Raw genomic sequence first — 12360 nt, forward strand, 5'->3', positions numbered from 1 at the left:
CACACACACCCCAGCATGCACACCCAGCATGCACACACACACCAGCACGCACACCCAGCATGCGCGCACACACTCCCCAGCACACACACCCCAACAGGCACACCCAACACGCGCACACACACCCCAGCACGCACACACACCCCAGCACGCACACACACCCCAGCACGCACACCCAACACGCACACACACCCCAGCACGCACACCCAACACACGCACACACCCCAGCACGCACACCCAACACGCACACACACCCCAGCATGCACACCCAGCATGCACACACACACCAGCACGCACACCCAGCATGCGCGCACACACTCCCCAGCACACACACCCCAACAGGCACACCCAACACGCGCACACACACCCCAGCACGCACACACCCCAGCACGCACACCCAACACACGCACACACACCCCAGCACGCACACCCAACACGCACACACACCCCAGCACGCACACCCAACACACACACACACCCCAACACACATACCCCCAACACTCGCACACACACACACCCCAACACAGACGCACACCTTCCCCAAAACACAGATAACCCACAAACATACACAGCGCACATACCCACAGGCACACACATTTATCACAAACACACCCCACCCCCGACAGGACAGGACTGGGTGCAGATCCCCCCACCCAGCTCTCGGGAGAGGAGCCTCAGTAAAACCACATCCCCGGTGCCTGCAGATGCCGCCATACGCCTTTCTTTTTTCTTTTTCTTTTTTTTGGTGGTGTTTTGTTTTTCCCCTCGAAGGCGGAAAAGCCCTCAAGTGCTGGAAAAGGAAGGAGGTTATTTTGATCCTGCCAGAGCCGGGGCGGTTTCTGCTGACTCGTGCGGGTCTGTGTCGAGGCGGCTGGGCAGCTGGCCGCGGCCGGTGCCAGCCAAGCCCCCAGCAACGGGCGGGATGCCAGCGCCGGGTCCTGCCGGGGACCTGGGTGGTGACACGGCAGCCAGCCGCGCCAGGGCCGAGCCCCGCCAGCCTCCTCCAGCCCACGGCTGCCCACCGGGGGCCCAACACCCTGACGCCCGTCGCTAACAAGCAATTAGCCGAGGGCTCCCCAGGGCATAGGTTCAAGCTCAGGGCCACTGACTCAGCTCTTCCTCCTCCAAGACAAACTGCAGCTGGGGGGCGGGGGGGCGGGTGGCAGGGGGGAAAGTGGAAAGCAACTTTGCGGCTGTGTCAAGGGCTCTGGCCGCTCACGCTGGGTCCACCCAAACTGCAACCCTGCGAGGGCCAGCCCCTCCTGCCTCAGTTTCCCTGCGGCTTCCGGCAGGAAAAGCAATGCGTCCTAGGTGGGAACGTTACTGTTCGCAAAACAGTGGAAGCTTCTCCACACAGAACCCCCCACCCCCAGCTTCCTCTCCAAAGCCCTGGCCACCCCCTGCCTCCCACGCAGGCTCCCCAGGGCACCACCTTCTCATGCCACGTTCTGTGTTTGCCCAACTGCACCGATGTTTACCTATTACACCTCTAGTACCTATTGCTGTTATTAAGTCGGGTGAGTCTGCCCACCAGGGGCCATGTGGCAATTTCTGGGCACACTGGCGGCTGTCACAACTGGGGGGCACTCCAGGCATCTGGTGGGTGGGGGCCTCCTACGGTGCACGGGATGCCCCACGGCGAAGAATGGCGGGTCAACGGCGCCAGGGTTGAGAATCCCTGTCCAGGCCAGAGTGTACATTCGGGACACTTTTATCATCCTATCTCACGGGCGAGGAGAGCAAGGTCCAGAGGTCAAGTGACAGACTCTCAGCCCAAGGGCCTTACGCTGCTGGCTCCTCCCACCCAGCCATCTGCTGGACGGCCTCCTGTGCACCCAGGAACTCAACCTGGAGCCTGGGCCTTGGCTCTGGTTCCCAGGTGGGACCGCATCCCATCTTGCCCTGGAGAGCCCAGGAAGGAGGGCGAACTGGCCAGGGACTTCGGGGAGACTGATCCTGAGTGCTGAGAAGGCTGGGGCCCTGCCCAGCAGCAGGTCAGGCAAGCCTGGATGGAACCACTGGAGGGACACCGTCACTTTCCTGCCAGGAGGGCGGGCAGCAGGGCCTTGGACCCAGGAACTGTGGCCACACCTCCTGCCTCCCCAGACAGGCTGGTCCAGGGCCTCAGCAGCCTGGTCTGATTCCCTAGGGCAGGGCCCTGTCTGTTAGGGCCCAGGATAAAGCTGCCCATTCAGGGGACACACAGGCTTGCTTTGTGTAACCCCCACGCCCTCCCTCCTCAGAGGGGCCGACGCCCCGTGCACTCTTCACCCCAACGGGGACCACGGTGCTGGGTTCCCTCCTGCCCCCTCCCCCTGCTGTCTCCAGGGGCCCTGCCCACACCGGCCTGGAGGAAGGGAGGTGTGCGGCTGGCTTGCCTTTGTCCTCGTCCCGGGCCCTGGCCCTCCTCCTGGTGTTTTCCGGGACCCAGAAGGGAGCAGCGAGACAGCAGCTGAGGCAGCCGGGCGGCAGGGGGGCAGCGGGTGAGGCCCTGGCAGGCCAGCGGGGGTGGACAAGCCCTCCACAGCTCTCCTGGCCCCACCAGGCTGGGCCCAAAGGGCAGGAGAACACATTTCTGGGAGAGAATCGCCCCCAGAAATGAACATAGCGCTGCTAGAAACACAAATGTGCCCATCCAGGGCCCAGGCCACAACCCCAGGAAATCCACATGGCTGAGGGGAGGAAAAACTCTCAGGAAAAGAGAAGCCATGACTGATTTCTGGGCTACATTCTGGAAGCCAAAGGCCTGGGTCTAGGCCCAGAAGAGGAGGGGGACGCCAAGGGTCCCTAAACTCTGCTACAGCTCCATCAGGGGACCCCGCCAGGTGTGAGCCTGGACCTCACCTCCCAGTCCATCCCAGCTTCCCCATGTAAAAGGAGGCTCCGGGCACCAGGTGCCTGTGTGTGGACAATGTGCTTGGCATTCAGGGAGCACTCCCTCTGTGACCATGATTAATGGGGGACTCCCATCACCCCAGGACAGCAAAGCAAAGGAAGCCCAGACCCATAAGCCGACAAAGAGAGGGCTAAGCAGGGCCGCGCTGGATCTTCCAGGCCGGGCCCAGGCCCAATGGCACAGGTGGGTGGGGGCGCTGAGGGGTCCAGAAGAGGCCCCCAGCCAGCAGCTGGTTCACACCAACCCATAAGGCAGGGCACACCTCTGGGCTGGGTGTGTTGGCCTTGGCCGTGGGGTGAGGGGGTCTGGTCCTGCCGACAGCACCTCCATGCACTTTCATTCTGGGGGCTCCTTCCAGGAGATACCGCCTTTGGGGGACAGAACCCACTCTCCAGGAAACGTGCCAGGAAAGCACCTGCTGGAGAGGTGGCAAACTGCTGGTCACATGTGCATGCGTTCCTCCCCATACCCCCCACCCCCCAGGCACAGAGCTTCGGGCAGGCAGCTGCCTTCTTTCTACAGCCTGGTGCTGTCCGCTTGGCCCCGCTGGGCGGCTTGCACTCCTGCACCCCCGGACTCCTCTCTCCCGTGCCCAGGCAGGCTTCGTGAACCAAGCGTGAGCTCCCTCTCCCTAGACAGGCACTACTCCTTGAAACCCCAGCCACCGAACAGGCCGGCGGCAGAGGCAGGCCAGCCCCGTGTGGTCACACCTCCCGGATCTCTCCAGAACCCAGAAACCATCCGTGAAGCTCCCTGGCCTTTGGCTGGCAACACGTTCAAGAGTTTTAAAAGAGTTTAAAAGCCCTGGGCAGGCCAAAGCCTGCAGGGCGGGTGGTTTGGGGATTTCCAGCCACGAGAGGAGCCCGAGTGACTCAGCTGCTAGGGGCAGACAGGGGGCCACACTGATGCCGCCTGGCTCCTTCCGTTTGGCAGACCTCCCCTCCACCTGCACGTAGGCCCGGGGCGGGTCCTACCACTGCCCGCCCCCATCCCTGGCTTTCACCACATGAGTCACAGCCAAAGCCAGCCAGCTCACAGACACAGGGAGACGGAGCAAGGGGGGGTGGGCGGGCTGGTCAACGGCCTGGAGCTGGTACTATGATCCCAACGGTGACAACAGCCACGCAGAGCCCGCCTCCCCCACGTCTATGGGGTGGCAGCCACCACCACTGCCACTTTGCAGATGAGCATACCGAGGTGCAGGGCGGAGGCACGCCGGGCCGCGCACCTGCAAAGAGCCGAGCTAGGTCTTCAAGCCCGAGCCCCCCTGAGGGTCTTGTTCTACTACGTTCTTGAAGCTCTCCCAAAGCGTCCCTTAGTTTCCCCTCCGCACATCCCGAGCACCTACGAGGATGGCCAGTCCGCCTCCCCGCATCTGCTCCGAGCTGGGTGACCCCGGGCACACAGACCACCGAGAGCCCCAGTTAGGACCTGGCGTCGGGGTGATGAAATAAACGTAAGAGCTCAGACAGGGCAGGACACAGAGGGCCCCACTGTTGACACCCCTCCATCAGGTCGACGCCCCAGAAACGCTGAGAGTTTTGCCGGGCCAACTGCCCGGCCGGTGCACCCGCCTGGTCTATGCCCCAGGGCCGGGGGTTTGGAGCAAGGTCAGTCCAATATGGTCCCCCCGGGCGACAGCCAGACGTGAGGCCACGAGGGACTCGGAGCACCTGTCCTGCTCCCGCTCCAAGGGCCTGGCCGCAACAGGAGCCCTTGGGAAAGAAACACATTTCTCTCATCTGGTTCCGGGCGGCAGGCCTGCTGGCCGTGAGGAGGGCGGGGGAGCTCTGCCATTTCTCTTCCTAATTTCCCCCTTGGGGTGGGGGAAAGATGCGGCGGGCTCTCGGGGGTGGCCAAGCCTGTCTTCCACATGCAAAGTAAGGTCACTCTAATTTAATTTAGCGTCTTCTTTCCTGGTGAATAATTTCAAATTAACAGGCTCGTCTGCCTCCTCGGAGTGGCCTGACCCTCCCTTTTGTCTTCTCCTCCAGGGACAGACACAGTCACTTTGAGATGTTTGCAGCCCATCTCGGGTCCTTTCCCAGGCCGCCTGACGCCGGAGAGAGGCAGCGTGCGCCCAGCACCCCCTAGAATGCCAGGCACGGCCCATGTGCTCTTGGGCATCGCCTTGGTGAATCCTCATGGTCCTTCTGTGAAGCACATACTAACATGCCCACAGCCCACACCGGCTCTACGGATGAGGAGGAGGAGGAGGAGGAGGAGGCTGGCCAGAGGCCACGCACCCCACAAGCCCAGGACCACGCTCCCAGCCCGTGCCTTCAGGGCCAGGTTCAGCCAGCTGCCCCGCACCCCACCGCCCAAGCAGCACGGTTCCAGCTCAGCAACGGCCCGGGTTCCAGCAAAGGGCTCGTGTGGAACGGATCTGCTCGCCAGGCGGGGTCAGGACCCCCTGGAGCATCCCCCGCCATGCTGTCCACGCGGCTAATAGTTGTGGCTGGTGGTACCCAACACCCCCCCCAAAGTGGAGGAAAATCACAGGATGGCCCCGAAGGTCACACCAGGCCCTCGGGGGAGCTCTGGGCACCTCTCATGGCGCTGCGTAGAGATCTAACAGCTCCCCTCTCTGCTGCCGCTACCTGAGCGCCAAGCACCGGCCAGGCCAGGACTTTCTCAGTTTCCCCGACAGCCCCCCGGGGGTGCAGCATCGGGCCCGACACAGGCGAGCAGCCGAGTCGGAGAGCAGTCCCCAATCCAGGCCTAGCCCGATTCTCCTCCTCCCTGTGGTGGAGCCCCGGCCACTGGGGAAGCCAGGGCGCTCTCTCAAAATACAGTCTTTAAATTAAAATTCAATTAAACTTAAATAAAATTGTGGCTTAAGAAGGAAGTCAATTATATTAAAAAACAGCTATCAACTCTCAACCAGATTGGCGATACGGCAAGAGTATCCAGAGTTATTTTTGTGATGCGGGGATAGTATGGCATTAAATATGACCTGGCAGATTTCAATGTGATATGAAATCCGTGGTTTCCACCGGTGACCACGTGGCAGGTGCTGCTGAGGCCTCTGTGGTTTGGAGCCCGTGCTCCTGATCCGGTTGGTTAAGGTAAAGATGCAATTCTTTTGCATCCAAGTTTATGGCCCCCTGTTCTTGGTGACAGAGCCTTGACCGGGACAAAACTCAGGAGCCTAGACTCAAACCCCGGTTCGGCCACTCCCCAGCTGTAAACGGGGAGTGGGCCAGTGCAGAACTGGGCGAATACGTGCTATTCACTCTACGCGGGTGTATGTATAGACACGGCGCTAGGTGAGCACAACACGCCTCCCTTCCACAGGTACTATTAAGCGAGTGTGACTGTCACGAAGTTTTCGGTTAATCATCGGAGTAGCAGTTGGGTGCCGGAGCTCATTTCTCTTTCCTCAGCTGGAGAGCTGGGCCAGAGTCCACCTGGCTCCTGCCAGCCCACAGGAGGTTTCCAGACCAGACGACCCCCCGCCCCCCCGCCCCCCTTGTGTCTGCTCCCAGCGGAGGGGCAGCCAGTTTGCTTCCCGGTTAACAAGCAGCCAGTGCAGGCGGCCCTGTCTGGCCTCCCGGCCGCACACCAAGGAATTAGGGATTGGCACTGTCTGAAATTTATGAAAATCTAATCTTGTTAGACCTGCCTGGATGAGACCCACTGGGGCGGGCTTCATTGTCATTCAGCAGAGCCCCAGCCTGCCTGGGGTTCCAGCCACATCATTACTGCCCCCCTCCCCCAACCGACCCCCCCCTGCATTTGAATAAGAACCCAGCTCCCTCCCCACGTGGAGTGTCAAATAAAATTGAACCAGACGTCAAAGGAATAACTTTCTGATCACTCCTGGTGCCATTTCAAACACCCCCAACGGCACATTTATTTCTTAGGGTAAGACCATTTATAGGGGGAAAAAAAATGAATCTGTCTTTCTTTTGAGGTTTGAGAGGTGGGCAGCAAATCTAGGCCAGTATTCTCGTTTTTAAGAACAGACCGAACCGCTTACTAAGTGCTTCCTCGGTGCCAAGCACGCAGTTGGGCGTCTGGCACCCGTTAGCTGAGCGCACAGCCTTGCAATACTGTCTGGTGCTGTCTGGTGGCCTCAAGGAAAAAGTCACACGCTGGCTAGTGAGGGCGTGGGGGCTGAGGCTCCCTGCACTCCCGATCATGATAAAATCCCAGGATACAGGTTAAGGACATGTTTGGTCCAAAGGCTCCTGGGTTCGAATCCCAGTCTTGCCATTTACCGTGACTCTAGGCAAATCACTCAATGTCATCATCTGGGAGAAAAACAGAGGGATTGCCTTGTTCCTTCTTCCCATGGCTGCAGTGAGAACTACATCAGCTAATTTGGAGCCAACATGTCCAGGACAGAACCCCTCGAACCAAGACCTGCAGGCCCCGGTCAACGCCTGCCCCCTCTCCTCACACACACCCGGGTGGGGGTTGTCTGAATCCACAACAGCTGGCGAAGGCTCAACAACGTGGGTCCCCCCACCACGTGAACACTTGACCTGGCATATCAACTTCTGGGCATTCACCTCCACGTGCACTCTCTCCCTCGCGCTCACAGTGCTCTAACCACATGTTCAGTAGAAGAACCAAGCACAGCCCCACCTCAGGGCCTTTGCAAGTGCCCTTACTTCTGCCTGGGAAAGATCACTTTCCCCCATGCACATGCTTGCTCCCTTCCTTACCTTCCAGCCTCTGTTGCAATGTCCCTTCCTTGGGGAGCATCCCTGGGCACCCTGTCTGGGACAGTGCTCTGCCCCAAGCCCCAAGCCCCAGGACCCTATGCCCCGTGCCTGCTCTGCTTTTCGTCACAGCACTACTCTGCAGTGTTATTTGTGACCTAACCATTTACTTCCTGACTCTCCCTAGTAGAAGGTCAGTGTCACCCGAGGAGACTCGGTTTATTCTGTGTCCCCAACACCTAGAATCTTCCTGTGATAGCGCACACAAGAAATACGCTGAATAAAGGATCACATTTGTTCTCGTGGGCAAAGATGAGTGTCAAGACAGCCCCTGAAGGTTTGCACACAAGGGCAAAAATCACCGGGAACCACTTAAACGTCCCCCCGGGGGGGCCAACACAACCCAGGAAGCCACTGCCCCAGATCTGTGTGCATTGGCACCAAAGACGTCTGGATGACAGAAAGAGAAGCCACCAGACAGGATGAGTCCTTTTTTGTTTAAAAGAGAACAAACATATATATTTAAAAATAAAAGCGAATCTTAGGACGCATACGTATGTCTATGGGTGACTATCTGTGTCTGCACTGACCGGGGACCCGCAGGACACCCGCAGAACAAGACGGCCAGGCATGGTTGCCCTGGGGAGGACCCACAGAGGGGGCGAGAGCAGAGTCCTGCACGCCCATCCTGAGACACACTTGTCCAGAGGGCAGCCAGACGAGTGAGAGTCAGTGGGTGACAGCTGCGTGCTCTGGAGCTGGGCGGGGGCTGGGGGGACATGCCTAGCTGGGAAGGGTGTGCGGGTGTGCACGTGACCAGGGAAGGAGGGAGAGAGTCAGCCAGGTGAGGGAAGGCTGGAAGTGGCCTCCAGGACGAGGGAAAGGCGTGAGCCTGGACCACCTCTCTTGTCCTAGCAATACACATGCCAAAAGGACCCCCTCGTCCCTGGAGTGGCCGCCAGTCCAGTCCACATAGCCTGCTGTGGGGAGGTCTCCTATGACCCGGTAAGGGATCTTGTCCTAGTGTGAAGGATCATTCAGGTTAGGAGATAAAGTGCCTCTTACTCCCAGGGGGCAGGAGTGTGCACAGCCCCATCTGTTTCACCCCAGACATCCCGAGGTCACTTTCTGGGGTGGCCTCAGAGAGGCTGCAGCGGCCCAATGGGGGAGCACAGGGCTGACAGCATGCGTGAGAACCCCAGGGACAGCAGAACCTCCTGACCCACGGCTCCTTCACTCAGAAAAGACAAAGCCATGCCTTTTATCTTTCTTTGCTATTATCCAAATGGAGAGAACTAATGAGATTTTTTTCCTATTGTCACTGACATCGAACATCTTTAAACACCCACTGTCAGCAAAATATCAATCACCGTTCGAGAGTTATTGGCAGAATGGAGTGAGTTCACGGTGAGAACGGTTTCTGCCATTGGACATGATGGAAGTGCCATGCGAAGTTATTTAAAATAAATCAAACGCGTTTTGTTAATTGAGGAGAACAGGGAGCAAATGGGGAGTGGGTCGCGCGGGTGAGTGAGTCTGTCCGTCGGTGGTAGTGCTGATGGCCATAATCTTCTTGGAGGGCATTCTGGCAATACCTATCAAAATTAAAGACGCGTGCTACCCTGTAACCCAGCAATTTTAACTTCCAGGATTGTATCCAACGGAAACATGCACAGAAGGCCTGAAAGCATGTATGTATGAGGATCTCTCTGCAGGGTTTTTTTTTTTTTTTTTTTTAAAGTAAACAATCGGAGACCATCTAAATTCCCGGAAACAAACCCTGGTACATCACATTACGGGATCCGATGGGGCCATTCAAAATATACATAAATCTACCATCGGGTTTCTCAACCTTGGCATTACTGACATCTTGAGCTGGTTAACTGTCTGCTGTGGGGTCCGTCCTGGTCATCAGAGGGTGTTAGCGGCACCCTCTCCCCACCGGATGCAAGTAACACCATCACCCCTAAGTTGTGACAACTAAAAATGTCTCCAGACATCACCTAATGCCCCCTGGGAGGTGGGGGCAGGGGCAGAAAACTGGCTGAAGACTACTGGTCTAAGTATGATGTTGGATGGCTGTTAGCAATTATTCTCAAGGAGAAATAATGAAACAGGAACAGCATATATAATATGGGCCCGTTTTCACAGCAAAGATGAGGATAATCATCAAATCGTTTAACAGGAATACTTCTGGAAGAGGAGGCCATGCTTTTTACTTTCTGTGTTTCTATACTGTTTGCATTTTTATGGCAAATGTTGATCATTTTAATTCTTAAACTCCTAACACACGAGAACAATTCAGGCACGTGTGTGCTTGTGTGTGTGTTTCCGAGCGTGGCTCACAACGCCATTCGGGCTCGCCCTCGCCCCTCGGGAGGCACCGTGTGCTCCTTGAAAACCAGCAGATGTTTCTCTCAATTACCAATTTTCAAGAGCCTGGTGTTTCCCGATGGGAGCTGGGATGGCAGCCCCAGGAGAGGGGAAGGAAGCCCAGCCTCCCTTTCCAAGCCTCTCGGACAAAAAGCACCACTCTGGACCAGGGACCACAACGCGAATGGCATGTGGCCACTTGTCAACGACTCCTCGATCACTCCTGGAACTAACCTGGGCATTGAATTCCCCAGAAAAATGGCTCCCAGGAGGCCAGGCTCCCAGTAAACCCTGCAGGTGACAGCCGCCATGGGGACTGTTCCCAACACCAGAGCCTGCAGGGCCCACAGTGCTCAGCAGCTTCCCAAATCCCATTTGGATCAGAAGGGGGCCTCGGGCTAGGGACCGAATGTCTGTGCCCACCCCCCACCCCCCATGCCTAGGTCGACACCTTAACTCCCAGTGTGGCTGTATTTGGAGATGGGTCTCTAAGGAAGGAAGGTTAACAGAAGTTGTGAGGGTGGGGTCCCGAGTTTACAGGATTGGTGTCCTTGTAAGAAGAGACACCAGAGAGCTCATTTTCTCTCCCTCTGCACTCACACATGGAGGAGGCCATGTGAAGACACGTGGGAGGCGGCCGCCTACCAGCCAGGAAGACAGCTCTCCCCAGAAACTGAATCTGCCAGCACCTTGAACTTGGACTTCTGGCCTCCAGGACGGAAAGAAAATACATTTCTGTTCTTTAAGCCCCCAGACTGTGGTTATTTTGTTAGAGCAACTCCGGCTGACTAGGACACCAGCTAGAGGAGCTAAGCGGAGGGAATTCAACCACCAGCTGTGGGGGGCACCTGTCCAAGGGGGGGGGAAGACTGAGGGAGACACCGTCCCTTATGCACCCCTTCAGGACAGGACAGCCAGCAGCCGGGCCTCGACCTCCATGCAGGACATCAGGGGCTTTTCCCGTTCATTTGCTCAAGCAGCACGTACGTCCTGTGCCCCTACCACGTGCCAGGCCCACCCCGGAGCTCAGCTGTTCCAGGCAGTGGGCACCTGAAATCCTACCGTGATTTGTCCTTTCCACGGCAGCACAATTCGAATCCGTGCTCCCGGGCACCTGGCTGGATTTCTATGTGGGACAGACGGATGATGATCCGAAAATCTAAAGCCGTTCCACCCGTGAAGATACAGCCTGCCCTGTGTCCCGGTCTCTGGGGCCTCACTGCCCCTTCCCGAAGCTCTCCGGGACGGCCCTGGTCCCATGTCCCCTATGCTAAGGACAAGGGATCTGAGGCTGGGAGAGGCAGAACGACATGCCCAGCTCACTCACACAGCTTTACGTGGCAGGGCCGGGACACGGAAGCCTGGTGTCCTCGCCACTGCTCTCTCGTCAGAGCAGAGAGAAACGCCGAGCGAGCCCCAACCGCAAACCACCGCCTCCTGGCAGCCCCGTGGGCTAAAGCTGCGACGGGCCCTTCGCTCCCTCTGGCGTCTGCTCATCTCGGAGAAGGAGCAGCTAGCCGGCAGAGGCCTGAGTCCCCCAGAAGCCGGGCTGGGCTGGAAGGTCGCCTTGCCGTCACCTGAGTGCTAACTTGCTGGTCACTGGAAGGCCCCGGGCACAGGACGAGGCCTTGATGCCAGGCTGTTTCACAGCCTTGCGGGGAGGTTCTAGGAAACAAGGCTGGACACACTGACCGTGGGCCGCTGCATGGACCACCCGGCTGGGCAGGGCCTGAGCCTGGGAGGAGCTCAGGTGGGAAGATGTCACCCCTGCAAGGCCACCCCACCCCCCCACCCCGCCCCAAGCAGGTGGAAAAGCGAATGTCAGTCCCTGCTTCTCTCTGAGGGTCTGGGAGGCTGGGTGTCTGAGGGTGTCCGTGGATCTGTCTCCCATCTATGATCATCTCTGTGCTTGTGTCTCGGGGTGTTTGTGTGTTTCTGGGTGTTTTCCGTGTGTGTGTGTGTGTGTTTGTGTGTGCACATGTGAGGGAGGGAGATTGTCTGGGGTCTAAATCTGCCAAATCTCTCTCTGTGACTCTGTACGAGCTCTTCCTCTTTCTTTTTCAGGCGACAGTCAAAACACATTCCCAGCGGGCAGTTACAAGCCTCCCAGACACCAGCCGCCTCTTCCGGTCCCCACCCCACAGGCGAGGCGATCCCAGCCTTCAGTATCATTTCCTTTTGAAACAGCATCTTCCAGAAGCAGGAGAATCCCAACGGCTGGGAAGACCAAGGTTCTGACCGAGGAGCTCACTGAGGCGCCTTTTCTGCCCTCCTAGATGGGGACGTGGCAACGCCGTGGGAGGCGAGTGGCCCAGCTCTGGATTTAAGTCCAGACGTTGCCACATCCTGTATGGGTGACCTCCAGCGGTCACCTGGCCCACATGCCTTAGTTTCCCCCATCATAAAGATGGATAATAATGCGTA

The 12360-nt window shown here is 58.1% G+C and overlaps 1 protein-coding gene across 4 annotated transcripts in view; it reads right to left on the reverse strand.

Annotated features, from left to right (window-relative positions):
* PMEPA1 (prostate transmembrane protein, androgen induced 1) overlaps nucleotides 1-12360 on the reverse strand; it is a 55562-nt gene that overhangs the window by 11559 nt on the left and 31643 nt on the right. Inside the window, exon 1 of one of the 4 annotated variants that reach the window (XM_036094453.2) lies at nucleotides 651-1116. The exons of the other annotated variants lie outside the window; for them this stretch is intronic. Coding sequence (XP_035950346.1) covers nucleotides 651-711 — 61 coding nt within the window. The 5' untranslated portion in view covers nucleotides 712-1116. Of the gene's footprint in view, nucleotides 1-650; nucleotides 1117-12360 lie in introns of those variants that run through there. 4 annotated transcript variants of the gene reach the window in all.

This window comes from Halichoerus grypus, chromosome 10, assembly GCF_964656455.1.
Source record: "Halichoerus grypus chromosome 10, mHalGry1.hap1.1, whole genome shotgun sequence".
Lineage (NCBI taxonomy): Eukaryota > Metazoa > Chordata > Mammalia > Carnivora > Phocidae > Halichoerus > Halichoerus grypus.